This window comes from Scatophagus argus, chromosome 20 (genome assembly GCF_020382885.2).
Source record: "Scatophagus argus isolate fScaArg1 chromosome 20, fScaArg1.pri, whole genome shotgun sequence".
Taxonomy (NCBI): domain Eukaryota; kingdom Metazoa; phylum Chordata; class Actinopteri; family Scatophagidae; genus Scatophagus; species Scatophagus argus.
In genome coordinates, this window is record NC_058512.1 from 6,278,378 (window position 1) to 6,296,135 (window position 17,758).

At 39.6% G+C, this 17,758-nt stretch overlaps 3 protein-coding genes across 3 annotated transcripts; 2 read left to right on the forward strand and 1 right to left on the reverse strand.

Annotated features, from left to right (window-relative positions):
* The first annotated feature begins 1,135 nt into the window (after positions 1-1,135).
* Positions 1,136-7,075, forward strand: cplx4a (complexin 4a). The gene is made up of 3 exons (XM_046375598.1): positions 1,136-1,299; positions 3,822-3,909; positions 6,484-7,075. Exons 1-3 carry the CDS (start codon positions 1,136-1,138, stop codon positions 6,709-6,711), a joined length of 480 nt encoding a protein of 159 aa, XP_046231554.1. The 3' UTR covers positions 6,712-7,075.
* Positions 7,076-9,673: 2,598 nt separating this feature from the next.
* On the forward strand, positions 9,674-13,511 carry rx3 (retinal homeobox gene 3). The gene is made up of 3 exons (XM_046376083.1): positions 9,674-10,305; positions 10,610-10,845; positions 11,638-13,511. Exons 1-3 carry the CDS (start codon positions 10,053-10,055, stop codon positions 12,085-12,087), a joined length of 939 nt encoding a protein of 312 aa, XP_046232039.1. The 5' UTR covers positions 9,674-10,052; the 3' UTR covers positions 12,088-13,511.
* A 408-nt stretch (positions 13,512-13,919) lies between these two features.
* Positions 13,920-15,822, reverse strand: LOC124051850 (gastrin-releasing peptide). Its single transcript, XM_046375584.1, has 3 exons — positions 15,010-15,822; positions 14,324-14,544; positions 13,920-14,185 (listed from the first exon to the last, which is right to left on the reverse strand). The coding sequence occupies exons 1-3, from the start codon at positions 15,161-15,163 to the stop codon at positions 14,132-14,134; spliced, it is 429 nt and encodes a 142-aa protein (XP_046231540.1). The 5' UTR covers positions 15,164-15,822; the 3' UTR covers positions 13,920-14,131.
* Between the last annotated feature and the right edge of the window lie 1,936 nt (positions 15,823-17,758).

Consider the following 17,758-nt stretch of genomic DNA (forward strand, 5'->3'; position numbering starts at 1 on the left):
GTTGAGCAGATGTAATGTTTACCGTGTTCGCCATCTTACTTGGTCGTGCTAACTTAAGTTAATTAGCAGGCAACACAGACTACAGCTCAGGTTGATGGGAATCTCATTAGTTTTGCAGGCATATGTTGCAAACTAAATTTGATGACTTATAACTTTGCATGGAGTTATTTGAAATAATGTAGATCACAATCAAAGGAGCTGACAGGAGGTGTTGTTGCTGCTTGGTTGCATCAAACGGCAAAATACTACTAATAATTTCAAGATAATTAGCATGTGTGCCCTCATGTTTGCATGTATTTTATTTATCCATACACTAGAGTTGATGGAAAGAGAATTACAGTGTTAGGAGTGATCTCAAGCTTAATTAATTTTTTTAATTTTTTGTTTTTCAATGTAAACTAGCAAAATATACTGCAGTTTAGTTGCAGGTGAGTATTTCTGAAATGTTTTAGGGTTCAGCGGTATTAGTGATGCAGTGATAGGGTGAAATGAAACGAGAGCTGTCTCCTCCCCACCTCTCATCCTTCCGTCAATCATCCTCCCACCACACAATAGCACAGCATGAACGGTGGCTCCAACGGGGGATAAACAAGACTCTAATCCCGCTCCTCTTTCTCTCTCCACTCTGCTTGGTCTCAGCAGTATAAGCTGCACACAGGCCGGGCCGTACTTTACTAATATGATTAAGCACCAGTGGGTGGAAGCAGCATATGTGTGGTCCCAAACTGAGCACACCCACCTCGAAAACCACTTTTATGATGAGTACTGCACGTAGTTCCTTCAAAGAAAGCATCAAAGTGTCAAATTTAATGAAGAGAAACATCTACAAAGGTCTCCATGATTTAAAAATAGAGAGAAAACAGGCCATCTGCCTCTTAGCATAGCGGAGCAGGGAGGATTAAATCCAGATTATGGCTGAGGCAAAATGTTGTGTGCGTGTCAGTGTGTGTGTATGTGTCTGTTGCTTGTCATCAGTGTGTCCTTGGCTCCATAGTCAAGCAGCAGGTTAGCTAGAGAGCTACCACTGGATTTGACAGCTATAGGAAGGCGAACCGGAGGGCACCATTAAGGGGAGCAGCATCCTTTTCACCTAAATATTCTCGTCCTCGCTGAGTACACAGTCACACAACTCGAGATGGCTTTCTTGCTGAAGAGCATGATCGGGAACCCCTTGTCAGGAATGGGTCTTGGTGGTGGAGGTGACAAAGAAGAGGAGGCCACCCCCTCAGATCCAGCCAAAGCAGCAGGGATGACACGGGAGGAGTATGAAGAGTACCAAAAACAGTTGGTGGAGGAGAAGTAAGTAGCAACACAGACTCTTCTCCACTTTGAATTGATGCCACTGACCATTTGAAAAAAAAAAACCTTTATGGCTGTAGAATGTACAATCTGACCTTGACCAGCTGTTTTCTACTGCATTACAACCGTTCATTGTTTTCTTTTTGACCTGTTTGACACTACACACACCTTTATTCTTTAATATACACCTAACTCAATAAACACTCCGGAATTTCTAATTGTCACGAGTTTACAATCTGCAAGGTTTGAGAGATGCATCTGTTGCTGAAGGTCACAGCAGAAGAACCACCATACTGGATCTTGTCTTATTTCCTGAATATCCTACATAACAACCCACTGAGGCTAAAGGTCATAGTGGGACCAGATCAATAAACTCCCACAATCTGTATCTGTGTCATAAGCATTTGTGGGTAACATTTTGAGGTACTTTCAGGTTTTGAAAACAACTGAGTAAGGAATTGTTAAATGGCAGCTCAAAAATGAGGACTTTAAGGACACCAGTGTTGCAACATTGAAGCTAAAACACTGAAAAGCAAATTTAAATCATCACAGTCCTGCAAAATTATATTTACTTTATTTGGATCACCATTTGAGGCCACTACTGTGGCAATGAGTCTACATAAAAAAACAGTTAGTTTTCTACAATATCAACACAGATGCTTCTGTAAAACATTATACTGTGACTCATGGTTTATTTTCTGTGGAGTATCTAATGAACTTATTTTCATAGGCTTTTAAAACTTTTTAAAACAGAAATGTAAGCAGCAGGTCCACCAGTCTTGTGTCAGGCTCCAGTTCCTTTCACTAAAGCAGACACTGAAGTAATAAAATGCACTAAATTCCTAAATTGCATTTTAAAGAAATTATGTAAACATTAAATATTTTATTTTAAAATATAACAAACACAGAACTCTTTTAGATTTCTGCAGCATTAAGTAGATCCAGTCAGTCTGTATTACATAACAAGATTAATCCAGCCCCACTCTAATGTTTGGGAAATGACTTTACTTGTTTTAAAAGACAACACAAAATAACAATGGTCTCCATAACCATAACAGTAGATTTCTAGTAACGTATTCTGATCTACAGCAACCAAAATCCTGCTGCACACAAATGTTAGATGCACATTATACGGATGTGAAGGACTCGATGCTCCTCCTACAAATTGTACATGTAAATCTGTAATCTGTCCCGGCAGAATAAGCATTTAAACAAATACAGTATGGCATAGTTTCTTGATGATGTCTTAGACACCTCGGTCCACTGCATTGTTGTTTCACTACAGCTCAAGTTGCAGAGTCTTGGCTTGATTGTAAATCTGCTTGACTCAGTCTGGACTGATAATCCCATCTTTAATTGGCTGAGGGAAAGTATGTGAGTCTCGCCTTGAAAATGCAGGAATACCCTGGATGTCACAAAGTGCAGCTTCTTGAAAACACACTGAGAGCTCAAAAAAAATAATGAGCTTTGTTAAACTGATTCAAAATGAAAAACTTGAATCACTACCTTAACATTGGAGTCACTGTGAGATAAATGAATTTCGATGCACCTTGTTAAAACTGCAAAAGTGAAACGAGGTCAAATATTTAAGCTGTTTTCATCTAGTGGAATATAAGACACTTCTTAGACAACCTGCTATCAGACTAAAGTGTGCAACAGACCCACCGGTCCGCCTTGTTTGCCGCCCCTGTAGGCGTGAAAAGTACTCATTATCATTCCATGGTTAAGTTAGTGGTTGTTTGTTTTAACAAATAAAGCTGGCTATGAAACATTTCAGCTGAAGGATGCAGTTTGGTTGGGTTTAGTCAGAAGGTTAAGGAAAAGATCATGGTACCTCATGCAAGTTAAGTAGGTTACGTAAGTTGAAATAAATCAATGTTTGGCTTTTGATTTCATGCAGGACATGAACCCTGGTCTCCTAGTTTTACGTCCTCTGTTTGACCAATCTTTATGTGGACTCTTTATACTATGTTCAATGCTGCACCTTCATTCAGGTTTGTGTTTTGCATACCTAGACGAGGCAAAACATGGCACTGGCACTGCATCCTCTAACAGACTGGTGGGTCTATCATAGACTTTGGTGGGCTGTATAAGACCACACCTAAACATATGAAAACGCATATACTTTTGAAACAGATTTCTTTGATGTTTACACCAGTTTTGGGAGGTTAATAATAGTCCATGTTGAATGAAAAGCCAAAAATATACCTGTATGTGTGTCTAAGCAAGATTCAAATACAATTAAAGCAAAACAGAATGAGCCACAAGTTTTGGGAGCGGGGACAGTTTTTCATAAAAATCAAAATGCTGAAAAATCTGTTATGCTGCATTGAGCTGCTGATGCACTGAAGACAGACAAGAGCTCATGCACAAACACAAGGTTATAAAATTCCACCTTCTGGTATTTTCTTGTGGCTTTTACTTGTGCATTTTCCAGTAAAGAGATTAAAAGGAACCGGGGATGTCATACAGATCGAGGGTTACTGTGCTGTGATTATATATTTTTTTCTGTTTCTTTTCAGGATGGAAAGAGATGCAGATTTCTTACACAAGAAGGCAGAGAGGGCAACACTCAGGGTGTGTCTCAGAGAAAAGTACAGGCTGCCAAAGGTAACGTTTTTATCCCTGCAGTTCATATTATAGTTCATAGTATTATGTATCTGTGGGATTGTGGCTGGCTAACAATGAAAAACAAGGTTATCTGATGAAGTAGCGTGATATTCAAATGTAACTGGTCATGGAATTCATATATTTTCATTTGACAGTTTTTATTTGTGTGAATCGCATTTAAATAGGTATCAAAAAACTAGCTTGATTGTTTACATTGTCATCCATTATATCCATGGATCGATGCAGACGGTTACAGTAGTTGACAAAAACATTACAGTAAACAGGATTGGGTCATATTACTTTGAAAAGTACTCAGAACTCAAGAAGAGAATTTATTACAAATGTTCATCTTCCCTTTTCAATGTCAATAAAAAGGAATAAAAACTTCAGAAGCATAATTTAAAAACATAGCAGATAGTCACCATTAACAAAACTGACAGCATGAGACGGCATGAGAGATGCCAAGGAACTATAATCTAATTACCCATTTTTTTTTCAAATGTAATCTTAGCTGATTATAGTTACTTATTTTCATAATCTGATTACATAATCCCGATTATATGTAATCTGTTACTATCAACGCCTGATTTCAAAGTAGTGTTTATAAATACAAAACAAGAGGTGTTAAAATAAAGTGTTACCAACTGCTTTAGGTTTCATTTCCTTTTTGCCATCAGATCATATTCTCCTGTTCTCTGTCTTTTAATTAAAACTGGTAATTATGATCGACAGCCCTTATAAAAATGGCTTTTAAAGTGTCCTCCTGATTGCGCAGGTAGAACAACCAATAGCCACTTCATCTTTATCTAACAGCAGCACTTGGCAATTGCAGCTTGGTCGACAGGAGGTGGAAGCCATTGCCAACAGATTAGCGAGAAAGACGTTCAAGCAGCATCCCGGAGACGTTAGCCTGTGTGTCCCATATTGCACCTTGAGTCTTACAAAGCCAAATGCCACTGAGCAGGTGTCCCAGGCTCATTAGGGAGCAACAAGCTGTGTGAACTGGCTTTCAGGAACTCACAACATCTACTTTAGTTTACGTGAACCGAGCATTTTCACAATTTTAAGGGACTGTCAAAGGAAAGTAAGCTGTAATGGAAGGAGCAAAAAAGGTATGTTGGAATTTAATTGAAGTTGTTTAAAGATAAATACCAGTGGAGTATCTCCTACCGGTGAAAACATGCATGGGATGAACTTTGTGTTTTTATGTCAAAAGAGCAAACTCTAATACAGCTTTTCTCATGCCTTGTTTTTAATTCATGTGAACGCAGTGATAACCTTGGAAGCTGGAGGCCTTTTGAATAGTCTCAGCATATTGTTCATTTTTCTGGTTTAAACAAAGGGCCCACTTCTTTCAGTTGTCTTTTAAATTGAACCAACACACATATGATGAGGAAAATGGCAGGCCATACATACAAATCTAATTATTTCCAACAAATGATGTTTACATTGCATGCCAGCTTGAAGAAAGAACAAATGACAATGAAATGACGTGTGTTTATTAGAAGTGAAATGTGCATTTTAAATGGGTTTCCAACAACAATAAGGCCCCTAAAGAGATCCTGTTGTGTTGATTCTTTTATTGTAACTGGTAGGAGGCTGACTACACACAAACATGCTATCAAGTGTGAGTCAGACACAATATATATATATATGTATGTATATTTTTTTAAGGGAACATTAAACGTCTGAGCAGAAACAGGAAATTAATCTAATGGAATTAGAGTCTCGTGCAAAGCTATAGAAGATATCTTTAGACTATCGTTGGGATTCGGAGAGGAAAGGCTAAGGCAGGGCTGAGATAATCCCACAGATTGACATTTAAAGTAGTCACAGTGGTAACTATTGCATGACTGTTTCAGATTGTAAGTGATTAGATTGAGTCTGTTGGAAGGCCTTTAAACTGAGCATTTATACAGTATGTGCAATGGTGCATGAAGTGTGAAGAAAAGTGCAGCAAAGTTGAAGTAGACTCACAAAGTGAAGAAAACGGAGACAGCTGAACATCCTGCTGCTTGAATGTGGATTAAGACAGATCCTGGACTTCATCTCTTTGTTTGTTTCAAAGTTTGCCTGATTGCTTGGTGAATGATTTGAATTCAAAACCCAACAAATTAGGTTCATGTACGGCAGTTTAGAGGTATGTGCTCTGAGAAAACAGTGTTTCGTATGATGTTTGTATGTTGTGGAAATCAGGCAGGCAGAAAGTATGTTAATCCTATAAGTCAGACATCATGTTGTTTACTTCTGTAAATAATAACTCGCAGTTTTTGTTGTAACCAGTGAAAACAAAAAATAATTCCCTCCTTCATGTCTGGTACTAGAAAGTTTATAGTATTATCCTGAAATGACGTTATGGAGAATATTTTTTTTGATAGTAAATGCTGTAAATGTCATAAAGTCTCAATTTAATTATCCACCAGCTTTTCCAACCTTTCTGACCTGTTTCATGTTTCAAAGATTTTGTGTACCAAATAATCATTACTTCAAAAGTGATAAAACAGAGACTTCTTTGTCCTCAATATGGAAAAACGTTCTCACCGTCGCTTTCTGCCTTGATGTTGTCGTCTGCAGAGCGAGCAGGATGAGAACATGATCGAGATGGCCGGGGACGACGTGGACGTGCCCGAGGAGCTGCTCAAGATGGTGGATGAGGACGCCACAGAGGAGGAGGGCAAGGACTCCATCATGGGCCAGTTTCAAAACTTGCAGAACATGGACATGGACCAGCTGAAGGAGAAGGCCTCAGCCACCGTCACCGAGCTGAAGAGCAAAGCGGAGGAGAAGTGCTCCGTCATGTGAATGGCCAGCGGCGTCGCCTGGGTTTGAATAACGAAGAGGAAAAAGAAGAAGAAGAGGAAGGGAGAAGGGAAGGACCCAAGAAAATTCCAACACTTCAAGACGATCTGCAGAGTGAGCGTTCCAGCATCCTGTGACACTGTAAACCGCCTACGACGTTTATACTTTTATTATAAGCACAAAAAAAAAGCAAATCCTCTTTCTCTGATAAAAATGAAGTCTGGCCACACACAGTCTGCATATACTGAAGGATTTAAGTGTCCCTGTTAGTTACTGAATGGGTCATTTACAACTTATCACTGCAATAAACTGAAAATACTTTCAATTAAAACCAGGGTGCCCCATTTCTCCTCCTTGGGCATTTTCTTTAGATAAATTATCTAGACATGTGATTTTCCCTGTCAAGTATTGCTTTTCATAGTCACAGGCTTCAATATGTATTTAATTCAAAAATTATGATTATTTGTGATATGATGTTCATTTTTTTTCTGTTGTAAAACGGGACAGTTAAGTCTCTAAAAGTGTGATTTTCAGTCAAATAAATAACAATACACAAAGACTTGCTTATAAAAACCAACCTTGTTTAAGTTAAAAATTCAATCCTGTCTGAGTGTTTCAACTTTCCTTTTGGTTTGCTGGTTGTTCTAGATTTTTTTTTTTTTTTTTTTTTGTATGTGGTGTTTGAATAAATTATGATATTTAGCTTCTTTTTTTTTTTTTGGTGTTGATTTATTTTAAATTTGTCCACACACACATTTTAATCCCAATAAAACACTTGAGCCTGAAACATTTCAAAAGACATTTGCAGATTTGCACAAATCACAGTTTCAAAAAACTGAGTTATTTATTCCATATAATTAAAACAATGTACATAAACACAAATAAAACATATGTAGGTACTTCAAACTGAGAACACAAATGTATTGTTTAAAATAAAGATGTATATTGATTACATGAAACTTGTCTGTGTGTGCTGTGAAAATGAGTGCGAAAAAACAAACTTAATTCCTTCATATGTCAGTCATTCAAACTTCATATTTTTGTGTAAGTCAGTTATTACTCATTTAAGCTATCAAGGATCCTCATTTTTGTTACGCTTTTTAAATGTATTAAATATCTCATTTCAAATCCTCAGCAGCTTTTAAAATGGTCATCCGCACTGATATTCTATTGTACAGCCATTAAACATTTAAGATTAATACAATTAATCCCATCTACCTGAATCAGGGCTAATGCAGTGAATAAAGAAAAAAGGTCTTAATTTAATTGGGCATTATCCAAACACTTGTTAGGGATGATTAGGAAGGACGGAAAAGGGGGGTAGGGTGGGGGAATCCTCAACATGTAGAGTTTCACATGAACCCAAGTTTAAACGGCTGTGGATTTATAAAGTCTGGAGATTACCATCTAATAGGATCAGCACAGCCAAGGTTGTCATCCTGTGCCCCCCCGCTCTCTCTCTCTCTCTCTCTCTCTCTCTCTCTCTCTCTCTGTATCTTTATCTTTATCTTTATCTCTCTCCAGATGAGAATACAGCAGGACAAACTCAAGTCTTGCGATGTCACATGTCTCATTCTTCATTTTACAGGGAAAGGAAGTTAACAGATAACAGCTTCTGGGTGCTTCCTGTTTCGGCCTTTCATAGGAGGAATGTTTTCTCCTAATTCTGTTTGCTTTGCCCTCATGTCGTTTTATCACTCTTTTTCTTTCCTGTGTGGGAAAGCAGGGACAAAATCTTGTGGAAAGACTTTCCTGAAGAGCAAAAGGCTGGTGTGGCTGTCCACAGTTGTGTGTGCTGGGGCTCAAGGTTTGAATTTAAGCCACATTAAACATTAAATTAAACATAGTAAGATTGAATCAAATGTTTCAGCATTCAGTCATTGTTTTATCTTGGAGTCGCTGCTCCAGGACAAGAAATAGTCCAGCACACAACTATCAGAAAAACCAAAACGATCTTTTTGTGTAAAATTGAACTGAAGAGGCATAATGTGTTAATTAATGAGTCTGAAACGTGCTGGTGGGTGAACTGTTTTCACACCTTTGGACAGAGCCAGTTCAAGTCTGTCTACTAAGATAAGCTAACGAGCTGCAAGCTGTAGCTTCGTGTTTGTCGGACGGATAACAGCTCGGATTGAAAAACAGAGACTTTTAATTTAATGATTTTAAGTAACCTTCGTGATATTTTCTGTCTCTGTCGTCTCTTCGTTGGTATTGTGGTGCTGTGAACACTGCTGAGTGCTGCAGTATCTTCATTCACCACAACTGAATAAGGTACAGCTTAAGAATCTGAGCTCATACTTTGTGTGGTGTATTAAAACGTCTTCAGAGCTCTTCTGCATAAATAAAGTTTTTTCATGTGTGTGTCCCACAGCTTTTTTGGTGCCCAGTTAGCATCTCCCCCCTCTGACCCCCCCTCTTCTCTCGGGCAAACAAAGGATAAAGTCACCTTCTGTAATTAGGAAAAGCTAAATAGTTTTAGGGGTTTTAACTCTTTTGAGTAAAATAATGTAATCCCCTTAAACAGGATTACCACACTGCTGTCAATCTTTGTTTGTCGTTAAGTGGTTATAGCCCAAATTTGTTATTGTTTGGGCTTTGTTACCCCCTTTGACTAAACACCTACAGGAAACTGGTTAAAGAAACTGTGCCTTATGACTCATTAGTACGTGACTTAATTGATTTTTGATGAGTCTATAAAAGTATTCAAGTGTCTTTTCAGTACGCAGCACCAGGTGAGGGATTTTTATTCCTGTATGTCCCAAAAACAAATAAATAAATGAAATGTCTATTCGGTTTGGCAACAATATCTTGACGCTTTGATTAAATATTAAGCTGTCATCTTGCAATCTGTGTCTTGACCAGAAATCTTGTAATTATGATTTTGTTGTACCTTAATCTGCGGGCCTAATCTTCCTCCTTTTTTTTTCCACAGACTGACATGAACATGACATCTGGAGGAGTGGAAAGATGGTTTTAAGATTTATGTAAGTCGCTTTAGAGCCAGCATCTGACTGATGCACTTGAGATGGGGAGGAGTTAGGGAGTGTGTGCGCTGGTGCCTGCATGGGTGCACAGTTACCCCTAAATCCAGGGCCAACAGGACGTCCCCTCTCTGACGTGCGGCGGGGGTGCCGGGGGAGCACCCGCAACACCAGGCGCTGCTTTAAAAGCCCCCTCTGTCCACTCTGCGAGACGGTCCTACTTGTCTCTTGCGCGCAAGTTTATCAGCAGCTCTGACAGGCTACGATTTGAAACTTCAAACTTTGTCCAACACAAAAGGGCAGCGGTAAATTTAAGAGAAAAAAATTGTAATTTTTGGCCTTCTTTTCGGACTTCGTCAACAAATGTGGCTTCTTGGATCAACTTCCCAAGTGATGATGGATGAGCGCCTGTCTCCTGCCGCACGCTCCGTCCAGAGTCCGGGGGACAACTCGTCTACCATCCACAGCATAGAGGCGATACTGGGATTTAAAGAGGACACCGTCTTCCACAAGTCAGCCTCCTACAGCGTGGCGGATAAAGTTTTGGCCAAAGATGCTGAGCGGAATGTAATTGTGACCCCAATGAAGAAAAGTCATTCCTCAGAAAGTTTTGACAGTAAGTGGATTTGGTTTTTCCTCATATTTCAGCATCACATCAGTCAATGTTACTTTCTCAGCTTCAGTACAGCGCAAGTCTTCAAGTTTTTAACTTTTAGATAATCTTAAACTTGAGAAAACGACATTTGTGTCATTTTGAGGATTTTGCGCATGAAGTTCAGCGACTGTAAAAAAAACACAAACAAATGAACAAATCAAGAAATAAGCACAAGATACTTAACTTGAAACTTTGAGAATCTGACAGTAGGAAATTTCAACTTGGCCAAAACGTGAAATGTTCTCACCTCGTCCTCTTGGCGCAGGTGTGTGTTGCGCCAGTAGCGCCGCTGAAGCCTCCGTCTGCCCGGACTCACCGGACCGAGACGGCAAACTGTCCGACGATGAAAACCCCAAGAAGAAACACCGCCGAAACAGGACGACATTCACCACCTTCCAGCTCCACGAACTGGAGCGGGCTTTCGAGAAGTCCCATTACCCGGACGTGTACAGCAGGGAGGAGCTGGCGCTGAAGGTCAACCTGCCGGAGGTCCGAGTGCAGGTAAGTCCTCTTCAGTCGACTTGCTTTTATTAGTGTAAACATGTGTTCCGTATTCACAGGCCTACAGGTATTAATTATGGCTTCATAACAAGTAATGGTTACAATTTTTGGTCATATCTCCTAACACACACAAAAAAAATATCTGTAATGTTTAGTTGAAGACCGGAAGAAGAAGGAAGGCCACGAATCTTAGCAAAATTACATCCATCTAGGTTTAAATTAAAGATTTATTTTAGGTAAATCTAATTTTAGTTGATCAAATTAGAGATGTAGAGATGTGACATATTAGTTTCATTTGCTTGTATTATTTGCAGGGATATTTGACAGGAAATCATACGTTTTCTTCGTTTATTTCCTCCATTATTCACATTTACTTTGTCCGCAGCTGCTTAAACTGTTTCAATCAGCAAGGACGAGTTTTATGTTTGGAGGAAGTGCTGCTGGATTACAAAAACTTATTCTGTTTACCTGCTTCAGTTTCAGGGAGAGACAAATTTCTTTGCAAAATGTTTAACTTGCTTCAGGCTTGGCTTTTATTACAGATTCAACACTGGAAGAAACTACAAAATTATGAACTGAATGCAAAATGCTTCATTTAATAGCTGAAATCTTCACCCGCATATCTCTCACTCTCATCCTTCACACAATATTTTAATAGTAGCACATAATATTATAGTTTAAGTGTCTCTCCTCCTCCTCCTGTGTCTGCTGATCGGTGATGAGCTGCTGCATGCTGTTGCCTTTGCAGGGATAAAGAAACAAACGTGTACTGAGCTGAACTTTCTTTTGTAGGTTTGGTTCCAAAACCGGCGGGCCAAGTGGCGTCGGCAGGAGAAGCTGGAGGTGAGTTCCATTAAGCTCCAGGACACCTCCTCCTCCTCCTTGCTCTCCTTCAGCCGCTCTCCCACCAGCTCCCTGGGCTCCAGTCTGCAGCTGGACTCCTGGCTCTCCACCCCGATCGCCACCTCCACCTCCCTGCAGTCCCTCCCGGGCTTCATCACAGGCTCGCAGGGCCTCCCGGGTACTTACACCCCTTCTCCTCCACCTTCCATGCCCTCTTCCTTGCCGGCCTCTTTTCTCAACTCACCGGCCCTGGGACACAGCCCTCACCTGCCCCACATCGGCTCCATGTGCCCCCCGCCCCCGGTGTACCAGTGCTCAGGCGATCCAAGGAACTCCAGCATTGCCTCACTGAGAATGAAGGCCAAGGAACATATTCAATCGATTGGGAAGACGTGGTGATGCTGAGAGGTCAAAAATGGATACGAACACATCATGCTGCATCTTTTGAGAAACTGACTTCATCTTCATGCTGACAGGATTTTTATTTTGGAAGAATTAAAGAACGAAATCTCCGGTTGGCATCCGGGATTAGAGACATCCGCTCCACTTATAAGGGTAACACTTTGAGCAGTATAGGCTATAAACATTTAATAAATGGTACATTGAAGTTTTGTGGTACAAGAGTTTATTAAGGTATTTGTCAACAACCGCAGCTCCTCCTGTTTCCTGAGACTGAGGTATAAACAACTGCTGAATGACAACATAGTAAAAACACAGCAGTAAGTATGTCTTCAGGAGAAATTGTTACTCCTGTACTTCTACTTGCAACTTATTAAATGTTTGCATACTGCTTAGAAATGCTAACTAAGTGGACTTAGTGTTTCGTTTATAAGCAGCAATCTGAAAATCTGTGAAATTCCTGTAAAATATGACACTGATGAACAGTGATGATCTATTGTTTCTCTTCTCCTTCGTCTTCCTCGAAAGTTTTACATTTATTTTTTCCAGTATCACGTTACCAACATATGAAGTCCATTAGCACCCCTCAGTATTTATTCTGCTTTTGTAAATAGAGCGCTCCTCATTTTTGATTCTTCTTCCTTGCTGGTTTTTGATCTTCATCTTCATGAAAGATTAAACAGATGTGAATATTTTCTCTATACAATAAACTTTTTATGGAAACACCACGAGCAAAACAGCGACTGATCGAGTTTTCCCGGCCAATTTGTCACATTTGAGACATGCAGGGTTTTCAGAAATGTCTGAAAGAAATTAAAGAGACAAATGGGGAAAATGTGTGCACATCAGGAATGACTGTGATGCAGAGGGACACACACAGCAGAAAAGTGTAGGAGAAAAGTGTCCATGACCTGCAGCTGATCTGCCAATATCACAGTTGTATAAAAATATTTAATCTCGCTGCAGAGTGTTGAGTTCAGCCTACACTAATTAGGCGAAATATTGAATACAGCACCCCCTAGTGGTGAAATCTACTAACAGGATTTGGAGGGGGAAAGCATTTTTAAGAAATGAAATTTAAAATTAACACTAAATGCAATGCTGATGATGAGGAAAACCAGTTGACACTTTCAGCTGTAATTTTCAGAAATAATTCTGAAGTGAATTTGCGAATGAGGTCTAAAGCCCTTTACATTGGCTTCAAATAGAGCCACACATACTGCAAACGCAGCTTCATTTAATCCCTTCGTGGTATAATTTTTCACACCACCTTAACATTTAATCATTCAGTTTAATAAGAATAAAGGGTGTTAGTAAGAGGCAGCTTAAAACCCCCAGACTTCCTCCTCCTGTTTTACACAATGAGTTTGTCAACCCACTCATTTGCTCCTCATTAGCTCCTGTATACTTTATCCCATTCGCTCCTGGGATTAGACTCATAACGATGGGGTGAAAGTGGCTTGTAACTCTATTGTTTGCCAATCATCCGTGACAAATGAAGGAAAGGGACAGAAGAGAAAACTTTCTTTCGGCTAACCAGTAACCAAATTGTTTCAATTAGGATTTCCTATTGTCTGCAACCGCTGAGAGCTAATAACAGTCCGACATTATTATGATGTCGACTCTTCATGCTTTACTGTCATTTAAAACATAACAGAGAAAAGTAAAGATGCTCTCGTTTTGGCTGCTGAGCGCCTTCTGATGGTATGAACTGGTTACTGCACAGGTGGCGTTGAGTCTCAGAGCATTACAATACATATTTACAAACAAAAACAGTGAATGTGTGATTTTTTTTTAAAATCCCACAATTAGACATCCACAATTCAGTTATCACAACATTAAATTTATTAAGCATTTTCAACTCATAACCATAGCAGTCTGTAATAAAACTGTAATTTGTAATAAATTACCGATAAAATAAACTTCTATTGGGTTTCCAGCGTATTCTTACAGCAGCAAAAAAGAAAGAAATAATAAAATACAGCGTGGATATGTGATTGCTGGCCATGTTTTTGGTGGATAATGAACAGAATTCCTCTTGCATTCAGGTGGAGTCATCGCCTTGCAGTTTCACTGCCAGAAGAAACAGGTCTGACATCTACAATGCAACGATGAAATGGAGAAACACATGTAACTATAACATCTTATTTCCAAAAAAACAAACAAACAAAAAAAAACTGTAACAACTGACAGACACTGATTAAGCTAAAGGGGCAGGCACAATCCACAAACTGACCTCTCTGAGATATTTGTCTCTGTCCTCTTCCCTCCAAAGCTGCCTGTCTGCAGTTTGGGGCGTCATCTGTTTTTGGTTCTTTCGTTGCATCAGAGCCTCCATCAGGCCCCTGTACCGGTTCAGCTCTGTGAGTCCAGGTGTTTCTGAGGCTCTGAGGTACTCACTGTGTGTCTCCTGCAGTTCAGACAGACTCTCGATGCTCTTCTTCCCCATCAAATGACCTTAGAGGGACATAAGGGTGATGCATTAACAAGAGTTAAACTGTAAATAAAATTCACATTTTTAACTACCATGCAAGCCTAAAAGAGGTATGTAAGTTTAATTTAGTTGAATTTAAATTAACGGAATCTAATTACTATTTTTCTTCTGTGCACCTGCACAACAGAAGCTGAGGAAAACATCTACTTGTTTATGACACAAACAGGTAACACGAGTGATTAGAGCTGGCACAAAATGAGGCAAATCGCTGCCTTATTAAAATGTAAGTAACCGTCCTGTAAAGCATGCAGAATTTCAAAGCTTTTTAAATATGGCTGAAATATTTATATGCGATATTAGCCGTAACCATAAGATGATTTGCTGTCAACACTGAAGCCAAACAAAATGCAAATTCACCAAATAAATCAGGCAAAGACAAGAATTAAATCTCAAAGACTTTGTAATTGGTAGCTTGAACTTTCTCTTACCTACTGCCCAGTGATTGCCTCGTGGATACATTTTGCCCACAGCTGCTGGAGGACTCTCTGAGCAGAACGACATGCAGGGGATCGCCGCCAGTATAATAAAAACTGGCCACACTGGTCTGCAAGTCCATGAATAACACACGCACACTCCGCCCATGCTGTGAGAGGAGAAAAGTTAGATCTAAACAGCGGTAGTCCTCAGTCGCAGTTTTTTTCCCAGCTTTTATCTAATTTTAAAAAATCTCCACCATCGTCAGTTTTTATTGCTGTGGACCAGGATCACAGAAGGGGGGGGAGGGAGGGCGAGAGAGACCGGCTCCAGTGGCAGACTTGTTGAAGTTCCTAAGCCCTTTGATAGAAATGGCTATTGATGAAACTTCTCAACGCCTCCTCTGTGCGTCAGCGGGTGTTTTTAAAAGTAGCACGTTGCCAGTACCAGTGATGATGACCAATTATCATCTAGGGCCTGTAATTATTAGCCTATTGCTCGCTAATGTTTGCCCAGAGATTGCTGAGTGATTGAAGAAGGTGTCAGCGTCATTTCGCCACGATGGACAGGACTTCTGAGTAATTGCGTGCGTCTCAACCAAACATATCGGTGGAGATGTTGGCAATGACCAGTGGTGGAGAAGTTTAACTGAAGGAAAAGTGGTGATGCCAAAGTGAAAAAATCCTCTCACGACTATCAAACTATGAGGAGTGAAACTATGTCGTTTATCACGCAGAGTGTGCCCCCTTTCAGTCTTATTAGGTTAGCCTTCTATAATTGCATTATTAGCACTGAACTAGAAATGCTGTAAGGAGCATTTAATGGGGAAGCTAATATTTTCTACTTTACAGCTGCAGCAATGTTAATACCATATAAAATGTTTTTCAAGGTAAAATCTTAATAGGCTGTCAAATCTTATGAAGTAAAAAGTTTAAAATTTCAATTAAAAAATGTAAAATAAAAAAAATAATATAATAATATTCTGTGCCACAGATTTGGCATTGCATACCTGCAACATTTTTGGACTCACAATGGACAGTTTAAAGAAAACCTTATTAATTATTTATTGGCTCATTGATTTATTTATCGAACTTTTCACCTTCAGACTCAACAGACACGGACTCAAGTGACATCACTTGAGGCGGTCAAGTGGACTGAGACTGGAGCCACAAAATACTTAATACAACTTATCTCATATGTTTATTTGTCCTGATTAGCACTAGTCAGTTGTATCGTGTCTTTTTTGGGGGGGGGGGCAAATAAAATAACCCTGAGGATGTCATTAAGCTTAACATTTTGAAAAGAAAATCTGTGTTGCAAACTGGGCCTTTGCCAGCAAGTAATGCTGTTGGTTGGACTCTGGCTAATGTACGACCCCGTGTTTTGGGAACTCCACAATAGCCTCATGCTTTAATCGTTTTTTCTCTGGAACAACACAAGTTTCTGATCGGATGACTGCCAGTCTCTGCCTGCCAAAACCATTATAATTCACTGTTGGAAAGGAAATCAATTTTATGAAATGACAGCAGGTCGGTTAATGTTTGGTTAGGTTTAAGCACAAAGACAACTTGGTTAGGTTGAGGGAACTCATTTTTGGAGGTTGATGTAAGTACCCGGTGAAGGTTATGGAACCTTCATCATAATGCTTACAACAGTAAAAACCTGGTCAGGGTTTGGGCACTATAAAATGCTTTAAATAAAGAAATACGACACTGGGTGTTTAAATTGGTTGTCCCCCATTAGTCCCATGTTTCTCTGTGGAATCCATCCGCCTGAATCCATCTACCATCTAACTCTGCAGACTTGTTATAATATTAATCTAACAAATCACCTGATTTCCTCCTTTGCTGCCATCATTACTACTAAAGGAGCCATTGTTTTCTACCATAGACTGTAGCAAATGTTTTTTATTCAAGGAATGAAGGGAAACCTGCAGATAAAAAGCCAGTATATCAAAAATAGAACAGAGAGAAACCCCTTAAAGCTGGAATGACTTCATAACACACTTCAAGACAACCCAAAGACATTTGTTATATTGTGATTGCGTGCTTTTATTGTGACATGTGCTGTGCTGCTACAATTAAGATGTACTCACTCACTTGCATCCGCTCAGTTTTCTAAACATCACCCTGTTTTCAGAGCAGAGAACATGACGCGGAAGTCAAAATGATCTACAGTAACTGCGAAACAAGATGCCGTGCACGATTGTGATGAATGTTTTTGCTGCAGACAACACCTGCTGTGCCCTCAGTTACAAAAAATTAACAATGAAGTATATGTATCATTTATCGGTCCACTTTATTACAGTGTATTTATCCCTCCGGAAAGGTCAACAGTGCAAATTAAGCAGTCAGTAAACACTGTGAGGCGCTTACGCATGTACTCGTGTGAAATTCTCGTACTTGACTGATCCCTTTCATGACAGTGTTGACAGACATATTGCTGGAGGAAGAGAATAGATGAGGACAGATAAGGAGTCCGTACAGTTAAGTAACATTTAGCGCTGAAAAGGTTGAAGGTTTCCTCTGGGTTCTGTCAGATCACAGCCCAGCAAACACACCCCAGCAGGATATTAGAGAATATCTCCTACTCGTAACGTATCATATCCTCATCCAGAGATGACCTTAACAAAACAGGATGAGTCACCTTTGGTCAAAGGGCAGAATCAGGTAGGACACAGAGCAGTGCCATGTGAAATATTTGTTGGTTTATTTTTATGTGAGCCAACAAGATCCTCCGTATTTTCACATAGCTAGAAAATGT